This window comes from Electrophorus electricus, chromosome 13 (assembly GCF_013358815.1).
Source record: "Electrophorus electricus isolate fEleEle1 chromosome 13, fEleEle1.pri, whole genome shotgun sequence".
Taxonomy (NCBI): Eukaryota; Metazoa; Chordata; class Actinopteri; order Gymnotiformes; family Gymnotidae; genus Electrophorus; species Electrophorus electricus.
The window spans coordinates 15,793,888-15,818,889 of record NC_049547.1 but is presented as its reverse complement, the minus strand read 5'-3'; the positions used below and the strand labels follow the sequence as shown (position 1 = coordinate 15,818,889).

Sequence of the window (25,002 nt, the reverse complement as noted above, 5' to 3'; positions counted from 1 at the left end):
GCACAGTGATATAGAGATGTGTAATACTCTAACTCTGTGCTCTCAGCAATAACTCTCTCTCTCTCTTTCGCTCTCATCCCTTTTCTCCCTCCCTTTCTCTCTCAACCCCCTCCTATACCTAAGCACAGATTTCCCGTAACTTGGGCAAACTGTACAGTGAGATGATCTTTGTGACCGGCTTCGTGCACTGTGACCCCCATCCCGGCAACGTGTTGGTGAGGAAGTGTCCGAGAAGCAAGAAGGCGAAAATCGTATTACTCGACCACGGCCTGTACCAGGTGAGGCGAGACTAAATTCCTCCCGTATCCCAGAACAGTCTTCAGCTCCTGCCGCGCAGCTCAGCCGGCCTGTCCGGCACGCCCATGCCTCAGTACGCTAAAAGTGCCTCGTTAGAGATGGCCTGCAGTGTTGCATGCTTTAAGACACATGTATACACGCACACACACGCGTGCAGTGGCACACGTGTGCGCTCCTCGCAGTGGTGAAGGGCCACAGATATTTGACAGGCCTCTGCAGGTAGCGTGGGAGCAGTAAATGCATTCCTGAAGATCATTCAGTGAGAAATATGCACTTCTGATGCTACCGTATAAAAGCAGAGCAGGCTGGAGAGCTGTTCTGCTCCTTCAGCCCATAATGGAACCAATTTGCGAGTAATGACTTCAGAGTTTAGCATGGCTCGGCCCGGAATGCTAATTCCTGGCTGTAGTGTTATTTCTGTCCGCAGCCGGCGTGCTCTCCTTACAACGCGCTCTGGCCATATTAATTCATTTAAGTGTTGAAGTTGTAAAGTGGTGCTATCCTCTAGCTGCATGTTAATGACATGTCTCTCTTTCTCTCGCTCTCTCTTTCTCTGGGGGATTTGTTTGGCTGTTTACTTATTACAAGCCCTTTGTAAACTAACAAGATCGTCGGGGGGAAAAAAAAAAAAAAAAGCCCTGCATATACATCTGGAAATAAACTGGAATTCTTTTCCACGCTACACCATAGAAGCACTAGACATAATATCCCGAAACGTGTCCTAAAAGTAAAACTGAAAAAATAATGAAGACCATTTCAATGCTGGCATTTTCTTAACCGCCCTAGTACTCCCTAACAGTTCCCTTGTGTATCCCTGTCCAAGGTGCTGAACCAGGACTTCCGCATGGACTACTGCAGACTGTGGCAGAGCCTGATAAAAGGTGACATGAAGGGCGTCGAGCGCCACAGCAGGCGGCTGGGGGCAGGAGACCTGTACCCTCTGTTTGCCTGCATCCTCACGGCCCGCTCCTGGACCTCAGTCAGCACCGGCATCAGCCACACCCCCGTCACTCACACCGAGGTATGCCCGACACGCTACTACAGACTGCTTTTGGTCTTCCACCCTGCTTTCAGGAGCTCTGAAGGCAGTCGGGGCACGTTAAGCGCGTAGCAAACGCGGCCCACCTGTTGGACTCATGTTGTAGCCGCGGCGCCGGGGCAGGTGGCCCGCAGACCTGCTGCGGTCAGTGTGGCGTGTGGGTGAGTAGTTCTGGATGATGCCAGGGTGGTGGAAGGGCTCTGGAGGCGCCAGGCAAAGCTGGCCGCTGTGGGGGAGGCCGGGCCATCTGTGGAGCGTCAGGGACATTTATTAATACATTCGTTACATAAGCCTTAACTGCACTTAGGGTCGTACGCCGACTACCAGCACTTCACATCACTTAGAGAACTCGCCATCAAGCACAGGGTTTGGAAACTACAGCTAGCTATAAAACGCATACGAAAACACATAAAAAGTCAAACATTATGAGGCATGAACAGAGAATTTAATATTTCTACGTTCCTGCACCAAATTTGCAACAATCATTTGTTTTATTTATTTATTTTTGTTTAGGAAAATTACTTACGGCTATTTTGCTATGCTGGAATTTGTTAGTTGTGGCAATCCTGTCCATTGTTTGCTTGCGCTGAGGCTCAGACTGTTTACACTGTTTAGTCTGTTTGCTCTTTTTACCGTGTGGTATTTTTCAGAGCGCTTTTCTGCAGGTGTCTTTTATTTGTGGTTTCATTACCCAGAAGGCTTTGCAGAGATAATTATGGCCTGGTCTGTGGCTCCTGGTGTAGGGTGTGCTTTTTAACAGGCTGGTTTAGCACCCCCCATAGCAGTTTGGCTTTCTCCGCTGATACGCAACATCTTCTCAGTAGCACACTCACCCCCCTCCCTTCCACTCCATCAAATTACCAGGATGTTTTGAAGTAGTCTGGTCTCACATAATTACAGGCAATTATAAAGGCTGTTTCCAAATGTACAGCTGTGACATCCGCAAAAAAGGAGGCTGTCTCATTTGCATAAGAAAGCAGAGATAAGAACATATTGTATTGAACATATTGCACATTCTGGTTTTTAAAAAAAGGCTTTAAAAACACAACAGGCAAAGAAAAGAGCCCAGTGAGAGCTGTGTTTGTGCGCGCGTGTGTGTGTGTTAGGGTGGGTGCGGGTGTGTGTGCGTGTGTGCGTACGTGCGTGTGTACACATGTGCTTTTGTGCGTGTGTAGGTGCGTGCGTGCGTGTTATAGAATTCACTTGCATGTATTTGCATAGTAGAGCATGGATGACAAAGGCGTGGTAGTTGGAGCATGTCTAAGATTGCGGTCAAGAGCGCTATCTGGGGTGGGGTGTTCAAGACATCAGGAAACATGAACCCAACAGCTAAGAGCTCTTCACAGTTATTATTGTTGTTGTTATTGTTGTTGTTTTTGTTGCTGTTATCTACTTGCGGCCATGGGCATCCCACAAGTTCCAACAGAAAGTATGTGAGCATTCATCAATTTTGGCTTTAACATGCTTTCTCTGGTGCGAACACACACACACACACACACACACTCACACACGCATGCGTGCACAAACACAATCGTTGCGTCTTGTTTGGCTATGTCCACAAGTGTCGCGTCAGAGGCCAGGCCGAGCAGATGGGAGCAGAGTTCCGTGGCGGTAGACTCCCGCCTCGCATCTGGATGTGCAACGTCTCCACCAGCCACATTTCTGCTCATGCAAAGCACAAGCTCATAGCTCCCCCAGCACCCTCTGTCCCCGTGAGACCAGTAACTCCATTCGGCCCCTATTTCAGTGCATACAAGGTGGTATGTGGCTAACCTGAGCGTTTACTGAGCTGGCCTATCAGTTTGTGTCGGCTGCCTCCCGCTGTGACTGTTTTGTCTTGTTTGCAGGACAGCTGAGAGAATCCGAGAGTTTGTCACTTTACATGTGGTCCCACATTCCTTCTGAAGTTCTTCCTTAGTGCAGCGATGGAAGTGAAGAGATTAATGATGATGCACAAGGGATTAATTAAAGTGCCTTGGGAAGCCTTTTTTTTTTTATTAGTGGGAGACCTTTTTGTTTATGTGATCATGTGCAGAAAACATTTTATCGCAAATGAAATGTTAAATGAACATTACTTGAAAGCTAAAGGTCGACTGCTTCTTGGGATGAAGGAGTCTTCTCTTGAGGTTGTGCGTCTACTGAAGGAACATTGATGTATTTGTATAGCTAAATACCTTAAAGCATAAGCATTCACCTTCACATTAACACACCCACGATTGTTCCTATCATTTTTCTTCTTTTCTTTAGCATTATGCATATAGTCCCTCTTCTCTTATGAAAATAACCAAGTAGCCAACAGTATTTTGGCACCAAAGTTTTAATTTCTTTTTGTTTTAGAAGTAATAGAGGTGCATAGGGAAACGCCACATGAAGAAATGCTTTAATTCTAAGTTGAAATTGTAATAGGCAACTACCCAGTTGAGTCATGTTAGTCTGACTGTCACTGAACAGTAGCCTATGTATCAGCTATAAATGAGGTCTGACAGTCAGCTCTTTGATACATAAGGCAACATGAGACAAGGAACAGAGTTTAAAAGCTGTGACAGCATATTCTTTTTTGCACTGACAAAGAGGAACAGTGGCTTTGAGTTAAAGCTCACCATCAAGGATAAGGGATATATGATATGTGATTAACCCTCTGAAGGCACAGAGAATTTTAAATTGTTTTTAAATTGTTTTAAGGGTTCTTACGTATAGCATGATGCCTGTAGGTTTCATGTCAAAATGTTCAGGACAATCTCAGCTCTTCCTAATGAGGTGCAATTTTAGCTAGAGCACAGCATAAAGAAATAATATGACTCAAAAGCTGAAAACATGATGTCTGATTTTAGAAATTTTTCATATCTCATGTGAAAACATACCTTCACTCATGTGAACCAACTCTAAGCTTCCCAACACTGGAATCTTTGGTAAGGCTGGTTTTTTGGAAACTGTTTGTATCCAAGGCTAGTGCCCTGATACATAATTTGGTGCACCAACCACAAAAATTGGACCCCTGGGTAATGGAAAAAGGCCCTGTGGTTGCAGGCCAACCACTTGCCACACAAATTGATCTACACTCAAGTCTCTGTGGCAGCAGGTACCTGTCCAAGGTCCTGGCTGGAGACAAGCAAGCATCTGCACCCATTTTTGAGACCGCAGGAGCAGCATCGCAGAGGGCAGGGAAGCAACACGTGACTGCAGGCCCCTAATGGTTCCATCTGCATGCACTCATCGTGCTGTCTCCAACCTTTATAAGAGTGGTGAGTGACAGTGAGCGCCACAACTCCACTTACATTACTCATAATCCTAAGTGTTTTTTTTCCCTTTTTATCTTTTTCTTTCTCACTCTCTCTCTCTCTCTCTCTCTCTCTCTCTCTCTCTCTCGCTCCTTATGGCTGTTGTCCTGCATCTGGTTAGCCAGGAGTAGAGCCTTGAGCAGGGAAACTGCATGCTGAAGGACTGTGGTCATGAAATTACCAATGCTCCACCCATGTCCCACCTCTGCTCTCACTCATTATCCATCTAAGGCAGCAACATCCTCTCCCCGAGGCCCTGGACAGAGCTTGAACTTTAGAGCAGCTCGACAGACTTGTTTGTGTAAATCAATTGCCCACATGGGCTGCTTCACTCAATTATTGTTGTGTGCCATGTTTGGTGTAGCTCAGACACCTGCTAGCATTCCACAATGGGCACTGTTTCCTTCAGTTCCTTTTGGATGAAAAAAACCTGAAAATCTGAAACATCCTTTTTTCTCTGGAAACCTTGTGTGCTTCACTACCATTTTATTACTGCAGTTTCTAAATGTCTTTTTTGTGTGTTGTTTTTGTCACGGAACGCTCACCTCCTCCGAGTCACGTGGTTGGGCCCGCCACGTACAGTGGGAGAGCTGTTTGTTTGTAACCACATCTGCACCTCGTCTGTCTAAATGTATATAAACCTGTGGCAAAGAGTGCAAGGTGTTGGTTATTGTCGATGTAACGTGTGGATGTAACAGTCAGTGTTCATTGTATTAGTGTTCACCGTACATGTTTAATGTTAATCGTTTTTTGTTTGTATTAAGCCTGAGTGATTCTTGTGAGTGCCGTTAGTGTTTCATGTTTAATGTAAATAAATGTTTGTCGCAGTCGGTGGAGTCTGTGCGTCCTGCCTCTCAACCTGCGGCACTCGGGCCACCGCGCGTTAGTTTTGCTGTGTGCCACTGGACATCTGCTGCTGTGTTGAGTCAGGAGCGATGAATCATCTCGTACAACATCTATGCATACAGTCTCAGACAACAGGAGTTCACTCAGGAATTGACCTGTGGGCTCATGCAATTCACAGAAGACCTCCTTGCTACCTGAATGGTGGTGGACCCACTCCCAGATGCCAAGAAGGTGGCATGTTAGCTATGGAAAAAGTTGAACTCTGAATATGTTGGACATGCATTCAAGTACGGGTCGACCTGAAAGAAGATTCTTGCCAGAGTAGTCTGCTCAATGTTGCTGCTGTTGAACATCACCAGTGGAATAAACCCACTGTTTTGCCACATCAGGAAATATTGGCTATTGCTATAGGTATTCAGTGTAGAGGAGGTGATAGAAAGGCTGGGGATCAACTGCTTCCTGAAGGTTGTGGATCTGAGCGCTGCCAAGAACCCAAAGGAAACGGTGGAGGCAACAATGTGTTAAACACCTTCGAGAGGTTCATAGTGGAGAGATATGATGACATTGTAAGAGGCAGGAAAAGAACATTTATTTCATTCCCATCTCAAAGTATATAGGATTCCTCCAAAGGTGGACCCCGATGGATCCAGAACATTCTTTGGACAGAATAGCCTTTGGGATTAGCCAATGTCCACTGAGCCTGAGCTCTATGCCACACTGCCAGGTCCGAAACCATGGCTGGCATGGTATCGATTCCAGCAACACACTGCTACTAATGACCATGTCAGCTATTTTTTAATGGGAGGAGCTTCTGAGTCCTACAGGACCATCACACTGGCCGATCCCTTGGCTGCCCCTGGTTCATCAGCAGAAACCATTCCCCTCAACTGTGTACATGCCGACATCAGGTAGTTCCACGGTGTGAATTGAGAATGGCAGCCAAAAGTAGCCCCTCATCATAGTGCTTGTGCTGGATCTCCCGGTCCCCCTTCTCATAGGCTGTGACTTTCCCAGTTTCTAAGTAAATCACCACCCCGAAGTATATAAAAGAAAGACCAAGGAGATCAGGAGTGCCCCTCACAATGCTGCTCCGGGACACAGGCTGCTTTTGTCACTCTGGATGGAGAGGAAAGCGGTGGCTTGGAAGGGGAGAGAACTCCCAAAAATAAACCCATCCGGGAGCAAAGAGAGACTGAACAGTTTAAATATGCCTGGGAAAACCCCTGGGTGATTAATGGCGTTTCCTGCCACCTAGTCCCGTACCTGTTTACCATTTCATGCTGCAAATTCAAAGACTACATTACATCAGGGCCACCCTGCGTGGATCTCAAGAAGCACTAGTGGCACCTTCACCCCTGGGAGTACATCTGGTACATGAAAATACCTTCGTCCACATCACAGATTGCTTCTACTGGCCATTCATAAGTGCCAAGGTAAATAATTTTTGCTCATCACCTCTTCTAAGAGGCCAACCCTGCTCTGCTCATCTCCATACCTATTAAAGGAGTCCCCTTCAAGAGACTGGACATCACTGGGCCACTGTCATCAGTCTGTCCAGGGTCACAAGTACACAAGCTGGGACAAAAGGGTTAACAAGCTATACATTACATTAACCTGCTAAAGATATGAATTGAGCCTGTGCCTATTTTACCATGTCCGAAAAGTCAGCACACCTCAGCCTATGCAGAACCCATAGCACCCCATACCAGAGATACTGTATAATATGGAGATCAGTTATCTAATGCCCAGTGCCAGGAACTTGGGAAGGGTGTAGACCAACAGAGTGACATTGACATTTTTCACTGACCCTGGTCACACACAAAAGTCCAACACAATATTCTAATTTATCATGAGCTCATTGATTGCTTGGGCTCATTGATCACCTGGGGAAAGTGCATTACATCTCCACACTCAACCCCAGAGGCTCATAAGATTGCAGCTGTCTCTAACCTCACTGGGCACTGGATGTACCAGGTTCTCCCTGACAGGTTGCATCGAGCTTCAGCCAACTAGTCCTGAGACCTCTAACCTCTTTGCAGCTGCCTACCTAGATGATATGTTCAACCACTGTGAAATCTTGGCTCAGCAAAACAGCATATAAAAAGATACTAGGCATTCTCACCAGGGCTAGACTTATGGCCAGTCTCAACAAATGTCCTTTGGGATTCTCTGAAGTTCACTACCTAGTCTATTGCATAGGCAGGGGAGTACTGAGACTCCAGAGTAAAAAGATTGTGGCTGCCCTTAACAGACAACTCAGGTTCTATCTTACAGGTTGGTCCTTTAGTTTAAAGGGGACATATGAAAAATTCCCTTTTTCAGTGCTTGAGCACATACATTTGGGTATCTGGAGTGCCTAACAATCCACAAACTGTGAAATAAGACAATCCAGTCAATTGTTTTGTGGGCTATGTCAGCAAACATGGGATAGCAGAAGCTGTTCAGGTTTAGCTCCCCTGACTGCAGTATGTCATTAGGGGAGTCGTTAGAATTGAGTATCTCCTCCCGTGGCTTGAGAACTATCTTTTCGAAGGTGCGACATTTTTTTCTCATCAGCGCCAGCCCCGCTAGCATTATGTGGAAGCTAAGAGCTAAGCACGGGTACTGTTCTATTGTTGGCTGAAAAGACCATCACACAATCAGCCCCCAGCTTCAGAGAACAGAAGAGCTGAGTGGATAGTTTATTTTGGATGGCAGTGTCCCAGCTACAGTTGCCAAAAATCTGTAAGTGTGTGCTAACCTGGGCTAGTACAATGTCATACTGGCAGTGAAACTTTTCCTAAAAGAGGGATCAATACCATTTGTCAAAACTGCAGATTAGTGAAATGTAAGTATTAAAAAAATATATTATGCTAACATGTGTTTCATCTGCCATATAATACGATTGCTAATGGCTGAGGTAATATATTAGATGTTATGTTCTATAAAGTTAATGGCCTTACTTGCTGCAGGATATGCAACGTTTGCTGAACATTAACCCGAGAATAACACGAGACTAAAAGTTACAAAGTTACAGTTGTGTTCCACTCAAGTAATTAGGGGTTAGCAACTTTAGCATGTTGTGCTGGGGAAAATGTGCTTTACATCCATCTGTAATTTAGCAAACGGGGATGATGCTGCTAAAATGAGTAGAGAGCTGACCTCAGAATAAACTGAATGTTGTATAGCTGCAGATTCTTGCTCAGGGTCTGACTTTGGTTCAAACATATACGGTTGTACAGCTGTGTTTTCAGTGGCAGCCGTGTGTCTTCCACGTTTCATGTTCAACAGTTGCGATGGTAGCAGGAAGCAGTACTCCACCCCAGGGAAGTGCAGGGTGGGTTGAGCAGTTGGTCTTTATCATTTAACGAAACACCCACTCAGACCAGCTGTTCTGAACAGAGTAAGAAGGGTGCGAAGCGTGTTAGAGACATTTCATGAAGTCCCCAGGGATGTTTACTTGCGTAGAAGGGTTATAATAGATCCTGTGATGATGCAATAGTTGCTGAAAACCAGGGTCACCAATTCCAGTCATTCCTTGGCTCCTCTCTCTACAAACGTCTTCCATGGGTGGCTGTTAGGATCTGGGGGTTAGAGGCTGTGCTTCGGACAGCAGAAGTAGCACAGGAGAGGGCAGGGCTGGGTAAACAACGCACAACTGGCAGCCCCTAATCGTTTCATCTGCACACACTCATCAGGCTATCTCCAGCCTCTATAATAATGGCACTTTGGGATAAGTCCAGCGAGTGCCATAACTCCACTTACAGTGGTGATAATCGCTGGACGTCCCCCCCCCCCCACTTTACGTTTTCGCACGTTTTTCTTTCTCTCCCTTTCTCTCTTTCTCACTGTTGTCCTGCATCTGGAGAATCAGTACTGGAGCTTTAACCAAGTAAGTCGTGCGACGAAGGACTGGGGTCATGTAAATGTGCACCAGTGACCCCTCCGCCCAACAGGCACTGGACACACTTTAAAGCATGATGACTTTTTTTGTGTGTGTGTAAATAAGGCAACCGCTCAGGCTGTTCCACTGAACTGCCGTTGTCTACCAATTTTAGTTTGGCTCTGACATCTGCGAGAGCACCCACAGTCCCTACTTAAGCACAAGATATGTTGCATCTTTTGTCCGTCCCCTGTATGTTTCCTTGAACGTGCAAGCTAATGCTAGCTTTATCCCTGACCAGAGGTAATGAGTGGAGTCACAGTATCAGTTTCTCTCCGTTTCTCTCTCTGGGGTCAGACAGTACTGCTTAAGCTCCCAGAGCTCCAATATCTCCCTCCTGTTTTCTACCTTAAAATCTGCCTTCCTTTTACTCCTCCTTTCTCCCTCTCTCGCTCTCCCCGGCGTTCTCTCCTTCTCTCCCTCTCCTGCCTCTGTATGCTGGCTGTAGTGTTTGTGTGGTCCAGAGGGGCAAAAGGGATTGGAAAGTAATCTGTTTGAAAGTCTTAGGAACCTAAAGCCCTTCACTTACTCTGAGAAGCTTATACCCGTGTATATTCTGTGTGTATGCATGTGTGTGTGCGCGTGTGTGTGTGTGCGTGCGTGTGCGCGTGCGTGTGTGCGTGCACGTTTGGGTGTGTACTCTGTTGACCGCTGATGCACCGAAGAAAAGAAATACTATAGGCTTCACTCACTGAATGTGCTCTGGATATTGTGGCTGTTTTGGATTGAAACTAAAAGGAATGTATAATTTATTTCTCCTTCAACCTCACACAGATAAAAAAAAAGTATCCATGGTGAAATTAGGGCCCTGACTCAGATGAGCCTGGCTTTGTAGACATCAAATTCCAATAATGAGCTCTGGCAGCCGTCAAGAGCTCACCCAGGTTCGGAATTTGATTGACAGGATGTCTCATGGCCATGCTTGCGGTCATTACAAATGCTTTCAGCATCACCTTTTCAATTACAGCTGCTATTTGCCCTGCTGGATGAGAGGAGCCTTTATTGGCTGCATGTACAGTGTAGGGCAAGAGGTAATTTGTGCTGCTGCTTTTAGCTGGACGTGTAGTGTTTGAGCGCACTTTAGCTGTGTGGCGAATGCGATCTCTTCAGAGCCAGGAAAAGAGCGATGCAGTATGTGAGAAACAGCAGGGAGACAGGAGCAGAGATCAAAATTTAAAAAAAAATTCAAACGTTCACACCGATTCACAAAGTTATAGCTCCAACCAGGTTCCGTCAGGTTTGGCTCCAAGTAACTAGACTTGTATGTCTGAAACTCCCTTATTCTACAGCTGTGCAATACCATTGGCTATTGTGCAGTGTAGAAATCTTTTACAGGAACATAAGCATTAATTTATTTATTTGAAATATGTTTCTTTAGAAGAATGTATATATTGAAACTTACATTATTGAAATTGACATCATTTCTATAAATCACATTCTTCAAAATCACCATGCTGCGTCCGATAAAACAAAAGTTAAACATTTCAGTTAAATGGCCAATTAATTGCAATGTGTTGATTTTATCCTGCAAAAAACTAAATATGATTAATGTACTGGTGGAATGAAAGAACACATCTTAGTCGAGGAATCCTGAAAACAGGCACATCCTTGTTGATTCACCCTGTAAAGCACCACTGACAGCTCTCCTTGCAATAAACAAACAAATAAACACATAAATGATTCTATAAGGTACAAATTGGAGGTAGCTGCATCTGAAGTGCTCTGAACGCAAAGGCACTCAAAACATTGTGATAAACACACACCATTAGTGTTGCAGGCAAAGTGAAGTGGCGGTCAATATAAGCCTGCCCTCTCGTTAGGGCCGAGCCCTGTTTTTCTGTGGCAGGGCCTCTTTAGATGAAAGGCCTGCCTCTCCATCAGGTCCGCTGCAATTATGCTCCAGTGCCTCCGGCCCCCAGCCCCCGTAAAACTTCTGCTTTGTGGATCCCCTGTGTGGGGCTGTGCTCTGAGTGCTCTGGATTACGCCGCTCTCTGTGTGTGGTAGTCGCCGTGTCCCTGCCTTTTTACATCCAGGTTGTCTTGTCTGTCTGTCTACCCACCCCCCCTGCCCTTCTGTCTGTCTGTCTGCCTGTCCTTACACAATAGCTGCAGCCATATAGGGAATGTTTTGCTGCCTTTGATCAAAGCCGGCTACGTGTTCCAGTTTTCTAAGCGAGCAGGACGTGTGACCTGACCAGCTCGGTTCTGAAACAATACAGGAGATATCTGTATAAATGTGAATACAGTTCCAAATAACAATGTGCATAAGGCATGTGCCTCTTAATTTTATCTAATTATTTTTTTCCCAGAGAGCGATCTGTTAAGTGTAGATTTTTTTTTTCATCTGAAAGTAGTAGAGTTAGAATGCAGTCTTCAGGAGCCGGCTTTAACCGATGACCCTGGCCCTGACGTGCTTCTTGTTTTGGGGGTTTCTGAAATGTAAATTGCTTTTCGTGTACACGTACACATAGTTGTCCCGCCCATCATGCTCAAGCATGTTGTGTTTTCATTACACGCATGTTTAGATAGAGGCTAATCGGCCATTTCCAGGCCACTTAATTAACCGGAGTTAAATAAGTAAAGCCAAACCAAAAGCACGGGGAAAACAACCCTGTCTTGCACCAGATTCCGTTTTGTTTATGCTGTGAATCAGGAACAAAAGTCAAGAACATTTGTGCTGCACTGAAATGAATGCAATTTGCATTCACTGTGGCGGCATAGCGCTTGTTTTGAGCTTGAATAGTGAGCTGCAATTACTGCCACTGATGGAGGGGGGGAGTAGGAGCACAGTGTGACAGACAGGATGAAATAACTGCATAGTGCACATCCTCCCTCTTCCCAACAAACCAAAAAAATAAAGTACATACTGTCTGGCTGTTGATCAGGAGTTCTTCACAGCCTGGATGATATCACACCCGTATGTTCTGTCAGTAGAAAGGCCCTCTTGTTTGCTCGGGAGCCCGGAAGGCAATCGTCCAAGCGGATTCGGCTCTAGAGGGACTGTAGCGCGAGAACATTATGCCCTGTTCTTTCCCATTAAGCAAGTAGCTCCGCACTGCTGTTTGACTTAGCCCGCGATTACTTCACGCATGCTAAAGCCACGTCCTGCGCGCCGTGTCCCGGAGCAGAGCGGCGGGCGGACGGGGCGTTACACCCTGGACTTTTCTGAGCAGAATCCTGCCACGCTAGTGCTTCTCACGGGCAAGTGGGGGGGTTCCTTTTAAATGTATCTCCTTGAGCAGATGGAGAGGACTCTTCTGCAAACAGCCTCACCTGCCAACAGCCCGAGACTAGTCGCCGCAGCCTTCCTATCCTCAGCAGCAGTGTCGCGCCCCTTATCTGAAATTGAGTTTATTCTGAAATGGGGGGGAGGGGGGGAGGAATGCTGGGCTTTGAACCCGAGAATACTAAGTAGAAATGAAAACCCTGGAGGTGTGGCGCAGGGGAGCAGTGTGAGTGTGCTGTTAACCTCATTTCTCCTCAACAGCACCTCCACCAGGCCTGGCTGAATTTTATCCACATGTATATCCATGGTTTTTAGAAGTGGGGTAATAGTAATAATGGTGTCTTATATTAGCCCATAAGAATTAAACATATATCTGATGCTTTTGCCCAAATGTGAAGTACAGTCCGGGTGGACTGTGCTCTTGAAGGCACTAGTTCAAGAGCACAACAACTTTAGCTATTGGCTGGTATCTATTCCATGAACAAGGGAGTTACAGAAAAGCCCTGAGGCTCCTGGGTTTTCAGGACACTCACATTTACTGTGGATTCTGCACATTTAATTTCTGTAATTATCTGCCTTTTGTCTGTGTTGCAGAACAATATTGTGCATTAATTACATTAAATGCCTTTGTTCTTTACATTTCTTTATAATTCTGTGGATCCTTGCTTGTCTTTGACCACTCTGGGCATTTTTGTATTTTTCCAATGCGCCGATTTATTCCACGGCTCTGCTCGTTCTGTTTCTGCAGAGATTCATGTGACAGTGGGCTTAAGATGTCCGAGACATGTCCCCCCTCTGAGAAATGTCCCCCCCATCATCTTACCCATTAGGCATTGTTTCTGGACCCCGGCTTTGTGACGACTGAAGTACGTCATAGTAACCTGAATAAGTCATTATGTGGAGAGTTGTATGACGTTGTGGTGAATAGATCACTTTCTGAAAACAAAAGTCCTGGATTTCTTTCCCCCAACCGTCTGGACTTGATATTTAGCATAAGGCAGTAGTTTAAATTAATTAGTGAAATACAGCATCAAAGCATCATCACCAGCATGTTAAAATGTATGTCAGATCTGAACAGAACAAACCACACATGAACACAATTTAAAAGACACACACACACACACACACACATATGTGTGTGTGTATAATTTAATAAGCACCACAGCTACTACTAAATAGCTCGACAAGATAGTTTGTTAAAGTTGCTACCCTCATCTTCCCTTATAAAGCCAGCCCAGTTAATTTTGCTTGCTGGGAGCTCTGAAAGGCCCAAACGTGAATAATGAATTGTGGCGGTGGGCCGGAAGAATAGCCCCCCTCCTGTGTAATTGCCTTTGTGTTTGTCCCAGGGGAGAGCTTATTTTGGCCTGTTCATACTGCTGCCCTCACTGATCAGCACTGTGTCTCCTAATGGCTGCCCCGGGGCCTGGTGCACTGGGAGGTTTGGGGAGAGCCGATAACAGATCAGAACAGAAGAAAGGGGATCATATGGACTTTTTCTTCCCCCTACACCTGTGAGTTTGTCTTCCTTCTCTGAGGGTGGTGTGAGAGAGACAGAGTGAGAGAGACAGAGAGATACCAGGGTTTGTGTCTCACTTTCTGAAGGGCTTTTAAGGGGTCACTGTCCAACACTCAGTCCTGGGCATTTGTGGGCGGAGCTCATCCTCAGGTAAGACCAAGATCTTCTCTATCTCTGAGCAGCTCTGGCCTTTTTGTTCGGTCGTTTGGTTGACGGCCTTAGAAAGCTTGTGGCATGTCGGCACGGCTTGCTGTCTGCGGCCCAGGCTGCAAATAGCCCGCCGTCTGAAGGATGACGAAAGTTGGCGGTAAGCAGGTTCATTGGTTGCTGATGTGTAAAGAATTAAGTGTCTACGGCCCAAGCCTCCCTAAAAGACTCATCAGTCCACCAGAGCAAGGCAGAAACTGCTGATGTCAGGAAACCTGAAGCGACAAACATATGTGCTTGATCATATATGCACATATTTAAAATTGAACTAGCACTCCAATTCTGCAACCCAGTGCCAGTCCATTCTTGGCACGCTTCACTGCGGTGATCGGCCTTCTTCCCAAGCCTTTCCGTCCTTCCCTTTCCTTCCTGTAGGGGTCGCTGGTTCGCCTCCGGCTGAGCTCCCCCTCCTGGCCTGCTGGCTTTGCCCTCCTCAACCACTGTCGCTGTTATCCTTCTGGCCATGGATGGACAGCTGCTGTTTCACAGCTCAGCAACCATGCATGTGAATTCTAGGGTCACTCATGAGGATTGCACCGTTCTCTCTGCACCCGTCGAGAGCTCCCAGATCAGACTGTTCCATTCCTCGAGTAGTACCAGAGACACTGCAGTGGGCCCAGGAGCGATTAGCATCCAGAGGGTTTTGAGGCTCCTGTCTAGGAGCAGAAAGAAGCAGCTGCCTTGCACTCCAGTACACATTTTCAAGGTTCTTCCCCAAGGTTCTTTTACTTCACTCCTCATCCCATAAAATGATAGGTTATGTTAATTATAGGCACAATTTGTACTGGCAAACTGAAGTTATGTGAGAACTGAAGTTTAGGTGAAAGGCCACAGCAGACAACCCCTCCCTCCTAGCTAATGTCGCATGCAAAATTTGTGAAGTTGCGAAATGAAATCTTCACACTTCACCAGCTTCATGCTGCCATGGTTCTTTGGCAAGGGGTGTGAAGGAATTTAGAAAGGATATGTGTGTTTGTTTAAGTTTTGTGATTGTTTTATATTAAATTTGTACATCTATACTAAATGTCTTCTGTGCCATGGTGACCACCTGTGAGGCAGACATTAAGGTCAAGAGGTGATAACCCTCAGGCCTCCTCCACCCCTCTCCCTATCTATCCCCCTGCATCATCTCCTCCTCCTGTCTCTCTCCCTATCTATCCCCCTCCATCTTCTCCTCCTCCTCCTGTCTCTCTCCTTAACTATCCCCCTCCATCTTCTCCTCCACCTGTCTCTCTCCTTAACTATCCCCCTCCATCTTCTCCTCCACCTGTCTCTCTCCTTAACTATCCCCCTCCATCTTCTCCTTCACCTGTCTCTCTCCTTAACTATCCCCCTCCATTGTTTCCTCTACCTGTCTCTCACTCTACCTATCCCCCCCCATCTTCTCCTCCTCCTTTCCCATTTGAGCTTACCTCTGTGTTGTTTAACTGCCCGTTGTTGGAATAGAGTCCTTCTTTCTGTCTCAGCTGTGCACTCAGGAGACAATACTGCCCTGTTTTATATGGAGATTAGTTAAGTGAGAGCCAGAGTTGATGTGCACTCAATTCTAGGATCGTTTGCGACTTATAAATAAGTCGCGCCTGTAGATGAGTGCTTCTGTTCGTTCGTACACTCGTTTTTGTGCATCGTTCGCACGTAAATGCTGAGCAATTTTCTTGAGAACAAATTTTGTAACACATTCACTTTCACTTTATAAATGAGGCCCCCGGCACATGTTCTAATGCTAGGAGCATTCTAGACACTGGCCTCAACTTATGCTGAGAGCATTTCTCATTCAATCTTCAAACGATAATCGATTAATTGAAGGTGTGCCTACTCACAAAATATGATTTATAATGCCTTTCAGACAATATTAATTTTTAGTATTTTTCAGACTTTGCATCTAGTGCGAAAAAAAAAAAAGCTTTCCAAGTGTTTGATCCACCTGAAGTGTGGCCTCTGTTACAGTTTTATAAGAGAGGGGCAGAGTCTGTTTGCACTTATCAGCTATTGGCCACTACAATGGAAATGTCACGTTTGCTATGAAAACTTGGTATTTTAGTCTTAGGACAGGAAATGGCAGAAGGCTCTGCCTTTTGTGTAGCTTATTGATTCAGGTGTGAACTTTCCAGGTAGTGTCATTTTAAAAGCCCTGCAGTTCTTCTTTACTTATCTGTAATCAAAACCCATTACACTGTTATTTACCTTCATATTTGTTTGTTTAGTGAAAAGTTCAGAAACTTGCGATTTTTGAGACCCAGAGCCGAGTGAACGGATGCCCTGCTCACCTGGCCTGGATGCGGACTGCCGGCGGACTGGGCTAAACCACTCTCCCCGGCATGCCACGTTTCTTCTCTGCTGGGTCGACCCAATTCACCTCCATCCGGGTGTGGCGGCCTCGGAGCCACGGAGAAGTATGACGCGGCCCGTAGCCAGGGGGCAACTAATCTCTTTATGTTGCAGTTTTTTCTTCTCATGGGGATATATCGAATCGAACGACTATTTCAGGCAAAGTATTACGAAAAGCCTGCCGCCCTAATACCCGCTTCCATTTTACTCATGGGCTTGGCTACGGCGTTTTATTTCTCCATTAAGTATGTGTGGGCGAGGAGACGTCAGCTTTCATGCCCGGGCATGCAGACCTGAGCAGGCGAGGAGAGATGTTCGGCTGGGCCCTGCTGGCCAGGCCGGGTCTGCTATTGCCTGATGCTCCCCAGGCTCCACGGAGAGGGGGATGCTGGGATGCCGAGGGGTAGGAGGGGTTTGTCCAGTGGTCCACTCTCTCCTGTCCACTTCTGGCTTTGCCTAAACTGCACTCGAGTGGTGCTTATAAACTGTGGACGGCGTAGCACCAGAGGCTCGTGGCCCATGATGAGCAGAGCAGAGGGAACTGACCCAGTGGCTACCCCATGAGAGGAGAGATGCCCCATAGGTGAACTTCAGCATGCCAGCGCATTCTAACGAAAAGGTGGCGTGGGGGTTCGGAGGGTAGGGGTGGGGGGTTAAGACGGGCCTGCAGAGGTGCCGAATGCAGACGAACAGGGCATAAAAGTAACGTATCACCCCTGTGACATCGTAGCTCCCTGCTAACAAATGAGTCCCATAAAGCAGAAATTACAGTGGGAGGCCTCGCGTATTTCGCCTACAAACAGATCTCCATTCGTCAGAGACATGGCGTAGCAATTATTTGTGTTGGCGAAAAAGTAAATCATCACATAAATCCAAAAATGAGGAGGCACCGTGCATCGCGGGGCTTTTAATCTGCGCTTTCTTAGGAGGGAGGCGGGGGGGGGCAGGCCCATAGCTCAGGCAAACGTCTCGGGGTAACCAGCTGAGCAGAGCAAGAACAGATAAGGCAGTGGTCCAGGGAATGAGGCCATTTCTTAAAGAGAGAACAAACAAGGAGCCCGGCTCATGTTTCCCCACTTCTTTGCTGGGGTCAGGGCTGGGGATCTGGAATCGGGTGATGGTGGCAGGCGTGCGGGTGGCGAGTCGGGGTGATGGCCTTGGGTCCCTGTTTTAATCTGAACAGCTGCTCCGCCCGCCTCCAGGCACAGGTAAATCCCGTGCAAGCAGCAGCAAAGTCGAATCCCCTTAATTTAGCCCCTAATCTCCCTCCTCCTCCTCTTGCCCAAGTTTTAGGGCGGATGGAGATTTAGGGATTATAAGAGAAACGGAACGGGAAGATGTGGCTTGTTTTTCGAGTTAGTGTGCGGCAGTTATCGAGGTTATTGAAGTACTTCAGTTGCTGGAAGGAAATGGATGATCAATCACTTGATGATTCAAGAAGCCAGCATGATTTTCCAATAATGGGTTTCTGGGTAATCATGAGTTATGTAAGGTCTTCTGAAGAACACAACAGACGAGCGCTTGGCGCTGACCAGAAGCCACTGTGCACACACGCGCTTGTAGAGTCTCATGTGCTCTTCTGTGCTCCACCCTGTTAGTCATCTTGCTAATCATCTTTATTTTCTGGAAGTAAAAAACATTTGGTCTTCATATCTCCTCATGGGCATCAAACAATAACAGAATACGCAGTGCTATTAGGCAGTCCATTTAAAAAAAAAAATCCACCCCTCTGTCGATGGTAGCCTGGCACAGTGGCAAGCCTGCTCCTCCAGAGTCGCGGTGCTTGGCATGGCGGCCCCTCAGTGGACCTGGGGCTCTGATGCGGGTCTCTGTGGTATCCGGCCTTGTCTCCTTGCCTTGGGCCTCCAAGGGGGGGAGATTAGCCCTCGGCCAGGCAGAGCCCCTCTCGCTCTGGCATGCTGCAGACAGACCTGGCAGCTCGTCCCAGGTGTGTCCATTAGGGCCCAAGCTGGACCCGTGGCGCAGCAGGAGCTTTGTGAAACACAGAGTAAATAGAAGGGGTGTATTTATTTTAGGCTGGTTTGAATGTGATGTAATGTTGCTTCAGTATAAATGCCTGTAGCCAGCATTGCAGAGTTTTGCAGATGGTGGTTTTACTATGATTAATATGGATAATATGATCACTAGCAACGACGACAGAGTCATTTTTACTGGTGTTACTAGTTTTTATGTAATGTTTTGACTGGAGGATATGACATAGGGACTGGTGTGTAATTATGGATGTGTCTAGTCAATAAGTGTAACAAAACTGCAAAAGTCACTTTCTGTTTGTGTTTAATTTCTGTTGTTGTTCACTGCAGTATTGACACTTATTGAATTGTGGCACAGTAATTTACAAGACCAAATTGTGATTGATCATGGTCTCTTGGCCTATTAACCCAATCATTGATGTATTAATACAATGAAATTCATTATTGCCAGTGTAAAAAGCTGCACAGTCCAAGCATAATATGAAGCTATAGCTCACAGTGGTGTATTTTTCTTAACATTTATACAGCCATTTTCCCCTTTAAGTCAACTTCCTTTCCCACTGAGCAAGTTGCTAGAGAAAACTGCCAAACTTCAGTCTTGTTTCATGTGGCAGGTTTGCGTGCCTGATTACAGGCAGAAATGAGCTGGGAGCAGCAGCCCGGCCAGGTGAGGCCACAGGGCTGCACGCCTGCGTCACTCACCGGCGCACCGACGTCAGAGCCAAAATGGCTGATCTTCACTATAGTAGTTTCGGGCACTTCGTTTCTCCCTTGCCTGCGAAATAATAATAAGAAGAAGGAGATCTAGGCTAGATGGAACACCCCCCAGGCTACCACCGCTGCTTCTCCAGCCTGCCCCTCCTGCTCCACCCCGGTCCCAACGGTCTTGAGCGTGGCTGTTTCAGGGCAGATGAGCATGTCAGGCACCCTTTAGCCGGTCTGCCTCGGCCTGCTGGGTAGGGGCCGGTCAGCCCTGTGTGTCAGACCATGTCCTCTGCTCACTTTCATTGACTGCTTTAGCTTTTGTAGGAGAAGTTTGTTTTTCTTTTTGTTGAGTATTAATGTTTTTAACATTAGGCCCATGTGTGTACGTGCGCGTCTCCTTTCAGGACATGGAGATCCGGACAAACGCGGCGCTCTACCTGCCACAGATAAGCGAGCTGCTGAATAAGGTTCCTCGGCAGATGCTTCTGTTGTTGAAGACCAATGACCTGCTGCGGGGCATTGAGACCGTCCTGCAGACCCGCGCCAGCTCCAGCTCCTTCCTCAACATGTCCCGCTGCTGCACACGGGCCCTCGCCAGGTCAGGCATGCAAAACACTCGCCTCACGCGCACGCTTCATCCACGCGCTTTACACGTACTCTTCATTCACCTGCTTCACGTGTGCTCTTCACTTTTCTACTCTACTTTCACTTCCCACACGCTTCACAATTGCTCTTCATTCATGCGTTTTGCACGCATGATTCATTCCCACACTTCACATTGCTTGCCACAGATGCGCGCGCGCGCAACTGCAAGCTTCAATCACACACGCGACACACGCACGCCACAAGTGGCACTCATCTTGGAAAACGCGCTCGCACAGGTCACGAGGGACATCACCACCGTCCTGGATTTTTTTCTAATTAGCATCATATTGTGTTTTTATCTCAGTCACGCCATGACCCATTTCAAAGTTTATACAGAAATATTCCTCTGTGGTTCATGCAGAAGTGGTGTGTGATACACCTGTAAAATGAAACGCCGTGACCTACTCGGGCCGGCCTCCTGCTCTTCTTCTTCCTTTTGGTTAAGGCTGTGTTCGCTTTCTTCCCTCCGCTCTTCAGCGTAACAGCGTAACCGAATGGCACCCTTATATTGTACTTTTCCCAGCAGTCAGCAGCGATCATATCGATTTGTTCGTGCCGTTTTAATGAAGAACTCCGTGATAGCAGGGGAAAATCATTGAGATTTGCGGGAGGGCTTTAGGGAGGGGGACAGTGAGGCGGGAGGGGGGGTTTGCGCCCGCTGGCGAGGGGTGCTGGAGCATCGCCGAGAGGAGGAGCCACCCAGACATGAAACTCAATGTCATCCGCCTCAGCGCCTCTTTATTAAAGCCCAAATGGCAGCAGAGTGCAGAATGCAGATCTAAAATCCATTACCAGTCTCCGAACTCGCAGATGTCAAGAGCTGAGAAACACACACACTAGAGGGGAGGGAAGGAGGGAGAGTGAGAGAGAGGCAGCGAGGTGGGGGGGGGGGATGCGTGTATTTACAGAGAGATGGGAGCACTTAAACATAGGAATGTCACAGGGGTTTAATCTAATGTGAGCAGGTTTGCAGTATTGCTATGTGAACAGTGTCTTTAGCATTTATTATGACCTGGCTTTTGGCACTGTTACCACAACTTACATTTTTAACTTAAGAACTTTTAAGGGATGTTTATTTCACAAACCACAAGCCTTTTTAAATCCACTGTATTAAGGACAGACTTTATCAGAAACATGGGGGATTATTTATTCCCTCCAGTCTCACTGCCCTCTTTCAAAGGCTGAGGTATTAGACTCATTGTTCTGTATTGTCCTGTTACGTGAAGTCGGGCCTTTTTCTGCCTGACTTCACTAAAGGCTCTTCTTGCCCATGTATTCACAGCTCTGTAGGTGTGCCTGGGCTTTTGAAACTGTTAAACGGCTGTGAAAAGATACGGGCACGCTCTCCTCCCAGTCCTGCCCCCTTCTGCCCGAATCTCTCAGGCTCGCGAGGTTAGATTCCCTCCCTGGACACCTGCGCCCTCTTTGTTCCCCATTCCAATCCCCAGCTCGGTGGGATGCACCCCCTGGGGTGGGGTGGGGGGGGTCTTGGCACCCGGCGCTCTGCACGTGAGAGGGTAACTGTCCCCAGCGCTTGTGCCTGTTGGGTTTAATGCAGGCTGGCGTGGCCCACTGCTATGCAGGTGGTCTGCCTGTAAAAGGCTTCTAAACATTTCTAGCGGTGGGAATCCAGGCCACTCTGTGCTCTATCTGTGACAACACCAACTCTGTATCTATCAGAACTAGATCTGCTATTGTGCAGAGTCCACTGTGCGACCTCTCAGGTTGCCCAAACACTCATGCTCTTTGACTATAATTCAGATCTGATCACATGTTTATATAGCATGCACACATCTATATAAACAAACAGGAAATATTAGTGCTGAACACAAGATTCCGGGCTGTGCGCAGGCCTCACCAGAAATTGTTGGGTGTGTTGGAGGTGTTGCGGGGCAGACCAGTCCTGGAGGCACGGGGCGAGACGGCAACTCGTTACACTGCACTGTCTGCTTGGTCACTTCGGGGCTCTGGCACCAGGACTGTGTGTGCCCTGTGCGCGCCCTGTGCTCAGCAAGTCACCGAGGAGTTATCTGAAGCCAGCAAATGTATGCAGAACATGCACAAATATGGAAGAGTCTTCTTCGAGGCACGCCAATCATGAAGACAGAAGAGGGGTGCAGCTCACACTTGGAAAGGCACCAGTGAAGCAGAGTATCACCTAGCGTTGTCGTGACCATTGATAAAAACGCTGCTTTTACAGATATTTTTGGCCTAATTATCAGACTCTAAAGGTGTGAATAGTTCATGAGGAGCAAGACCAGTTTAATTAGGTTCTCTATGAACAAAGTTGTAAGAAAAGCCATCACCACCAACCCTTAGCCTTAGCCCTACCCTCCACCACCCTGAGTCATGTGAGTAGGCTTGCCGAAACCTCGCAGACTGGCGTAGTGCTGAACGACCACAACTCTCGGGTGTGTTAATGTACGCTTAGAGACCCAGTGGCCATAAAGATCCAGCATTCAGTAAAAAAAAAACAAAAAACGAAAACATGAGGCAACAGACAGTCGACCTTGACATGTGTGCCTCTCTCGTGACAGTCGGACGGATGGACGGGGTCCCCCGGCTGGGCTGGCAGGCCGTAACGAGATACACTAGTCCAGGAGAGGACGCTGGTCCTCTAGCTGTCCCTCTCGGTGCTCAGCCCCATGCCTTCAACGAGCAGACAGCCTTCAGCCTTCTCCTGCCCTCAATAATTCATCACCCCCTCCAGCCCGCATGCCGTGACTGCATCCACCATGTCCCCGCATGAAATATTGAGCACGGCTCCACGGAGTGATGGGAAAACTTACGCAATCCCGCTCAGGGATCGCTGGTAACTGAAACCGTGACAGCGCACGATGATTATGCACAGCGTACGCATGTCCGAATATACGGCGCCAGGATGCGGAGCGGGGGAGGCGCTGTTGATGAGTAAGAGAAAAACGGGCTGGCTCCCATCCCTTGGTCATCCAATCCACCCCCCCCGTTTCCCCCCCCCCCCCACGCTCCATTTCTGTGCCTGCGCTGTCGAAGTTCAGATAAATAATCCGGCCGGTGTGACGCCTGTCACAACACCATCGTCTTGCAGCACCAAGTCCTTGTCCTCCCCTCCCAAACCAAAACGTTTTTTGGGTTGTTTTTTTTGTTTGTTTTTTACACACACACACACACACGTTAGTGTTTGCTGTTCCCACGATTATCAAGAGGCATGTTTCATCGTCATTTTTCATATTTATTTTTCTTCTTCTTCCTTTTTATTCTTGGAGGAAATTTGAGCTGATGAATATGATTATGTTTTCCATTAAACTGTTAAAAGCTGTTTGGCAGGACAGGGTGCAGTGCACTGTGGGGAGTCACTGTTTTCCCCTGAGGGTGTCAGACTCAGCTCTCCCTCTCTCTCTCTCTCTCTCTCTCTCTCTCTCTCTCTCTCTCTCTCTCTCTCTCTCTCTCTCTCTCTCTTTCTCTCTCTCTCTCTCTGTCCGTCTGTCTCCCTGTCCCTGCCACAATGTGCCGAAGAGATACCGTTAATATTGCATGACCCAGTGTCCCCTGTCTGATTTGCTTCACTTAGAGCATGAGGCGCGAGTCAGCGTGGTCTGAATCACTACAGTCGACATACTTATGCTGCTGTTATCTCTCCCACCTCCTCTGTCTCCTCTTCTCTGCCTAGTCATCGGAGAAGTAAGACCACATCGAGAACCAAGAGGCTACAGATCTCCTTAGCAGAAACCATCTCCCTCTGGCAGATCAGCCTGTATGAACTCATGCTGTGGACACGCGGTTCATTGCTGGCCAGGTGGATCCGTTCTCTGCTTAACTGCTTGCCCCACCCCTACTGAGAGGCCCAGACCAGGGGTCCTGTCCACCGCCCGCGCCTCCGACCCTGCATGCAGGCTGGACCATGGGAGCCACGTGTGGGCTCGATAACTGCAATAACTGTATATTAGTACTTATGACTAATGTATTTGAATTGTGTGTTTGACTTCTGAGTTCAGTATTAGGATAGTATCACCATATCACATGATTACATGGAGTGTCTTCTCCTGGCTGGTTCATTCGTATAGCTGTGATCATTGCACACAAGATTTCCAGTACTGTATTTCTTTGCCAAGAGTATCAAATAGTACTAATGTCATTTTTGTTATTTGCTGACCACCACCCACTGTGTATGAAGCAGATGTGGACTGCCCAGTGGCAATGCTTGTAGGACAACCCCTGCATTTACATTTCCTGCTTCTTCTCTCTGTTCTTCCTGTCTCCTGCACTGTTTACAGACAACAGTCTGATGCCAACAAGAACATTATATTGATTATTTTAATTTGACAATTGATTACACACCAGATCTGAATGATCTCCCTGAGTCAGCTAGTTATGTTTTTTTTAATTATTATTTTTTAAAGATTTCATGGTTTGTTGAACTGTTTTTATCATATCCACGAGTGAGTCACATCGTGAAAGGGAATAAACAGGACCTGAATGTACACTCTCATGTTCAGTATTGCCCTGACAGCTTCTCTCTGAATCAGACTAACGTCTTGCTTTCGGGTGAACCCAGCGGCACGGGACAGTCCAGCCAGTGCGTTACTACTCATGTCGCCTGTCCCAGTGCAGGCTGGGACCCGGCAAATCCCTTCACCTTTATGTCCCAGACGGTGCCACCTCAGGTAAGAGCATAATCCAGGGCCATCCCGTCAGACGTTCACTGTGCTGGAACAGTCCCGCCGGCTGCCGGGACCCTCCCATCAGATGTTCACTCTGCGGGAACACGCCGGGTCCCTTTACTGGAGTCCCACAGCCGGCGCGATGGCCGAGGATTTGAACCCGGATGCAGCTGTCCACTCAACAGCTCCCAGCCTCCTGTCCGTGCGGTCAGGGTGCCGCGTTCGGCTGTAGAGCTGAAGCGAGACTGCTGAAGCCCCAGCTTTATGATTAAAATTAACAAAGCACTTACTGCCTCCACAGTTAATCCCATTGTGAGTTCAGGTGCTGCAGTTTTAGAGGAAATGCTGGACTGCTTATT

General features: G+C 47.3%; 1 protein-coding gene across 3 annotated transcripts in view; it reads left to right on the top strand.

The window, feature by feature from the left end:
- Positions 1 to 24,453, top strand: part of adck1 (aarF domain containing kinase 1) — an 88,317-nt gene extending 63,864 nt beyond the window's left edge. For all 3 annotated transcript variants that reach the window (XM_027013941.2, XM_027013942.2, XM_027013943.2), the window contains exons 8-11: positions 129 to 278; positions 1,121 to 1,318; positions 19,763 to 19,956; positions 23,653 to 24,453. In XM_027013941.2, the coding sequence (XP_026869742.2) occupies positions 129 to 278; positions 1,121 to 1,318; positions 19,763 to 19,956; positions 23,653 to 23,821 (711 nt within the window). In that variant the 3' untranslated portion in view covers positions 23,822 to 24,453. The remainder of the gene's footprint in view (positions 1 to 128; positions 279 to 1,120; positions 1,319 to 19,762; positions 19,957 to 23,652) is intronic.
- Positions 24,454 to 25,002: the final 549 nt, after the last annotated feature.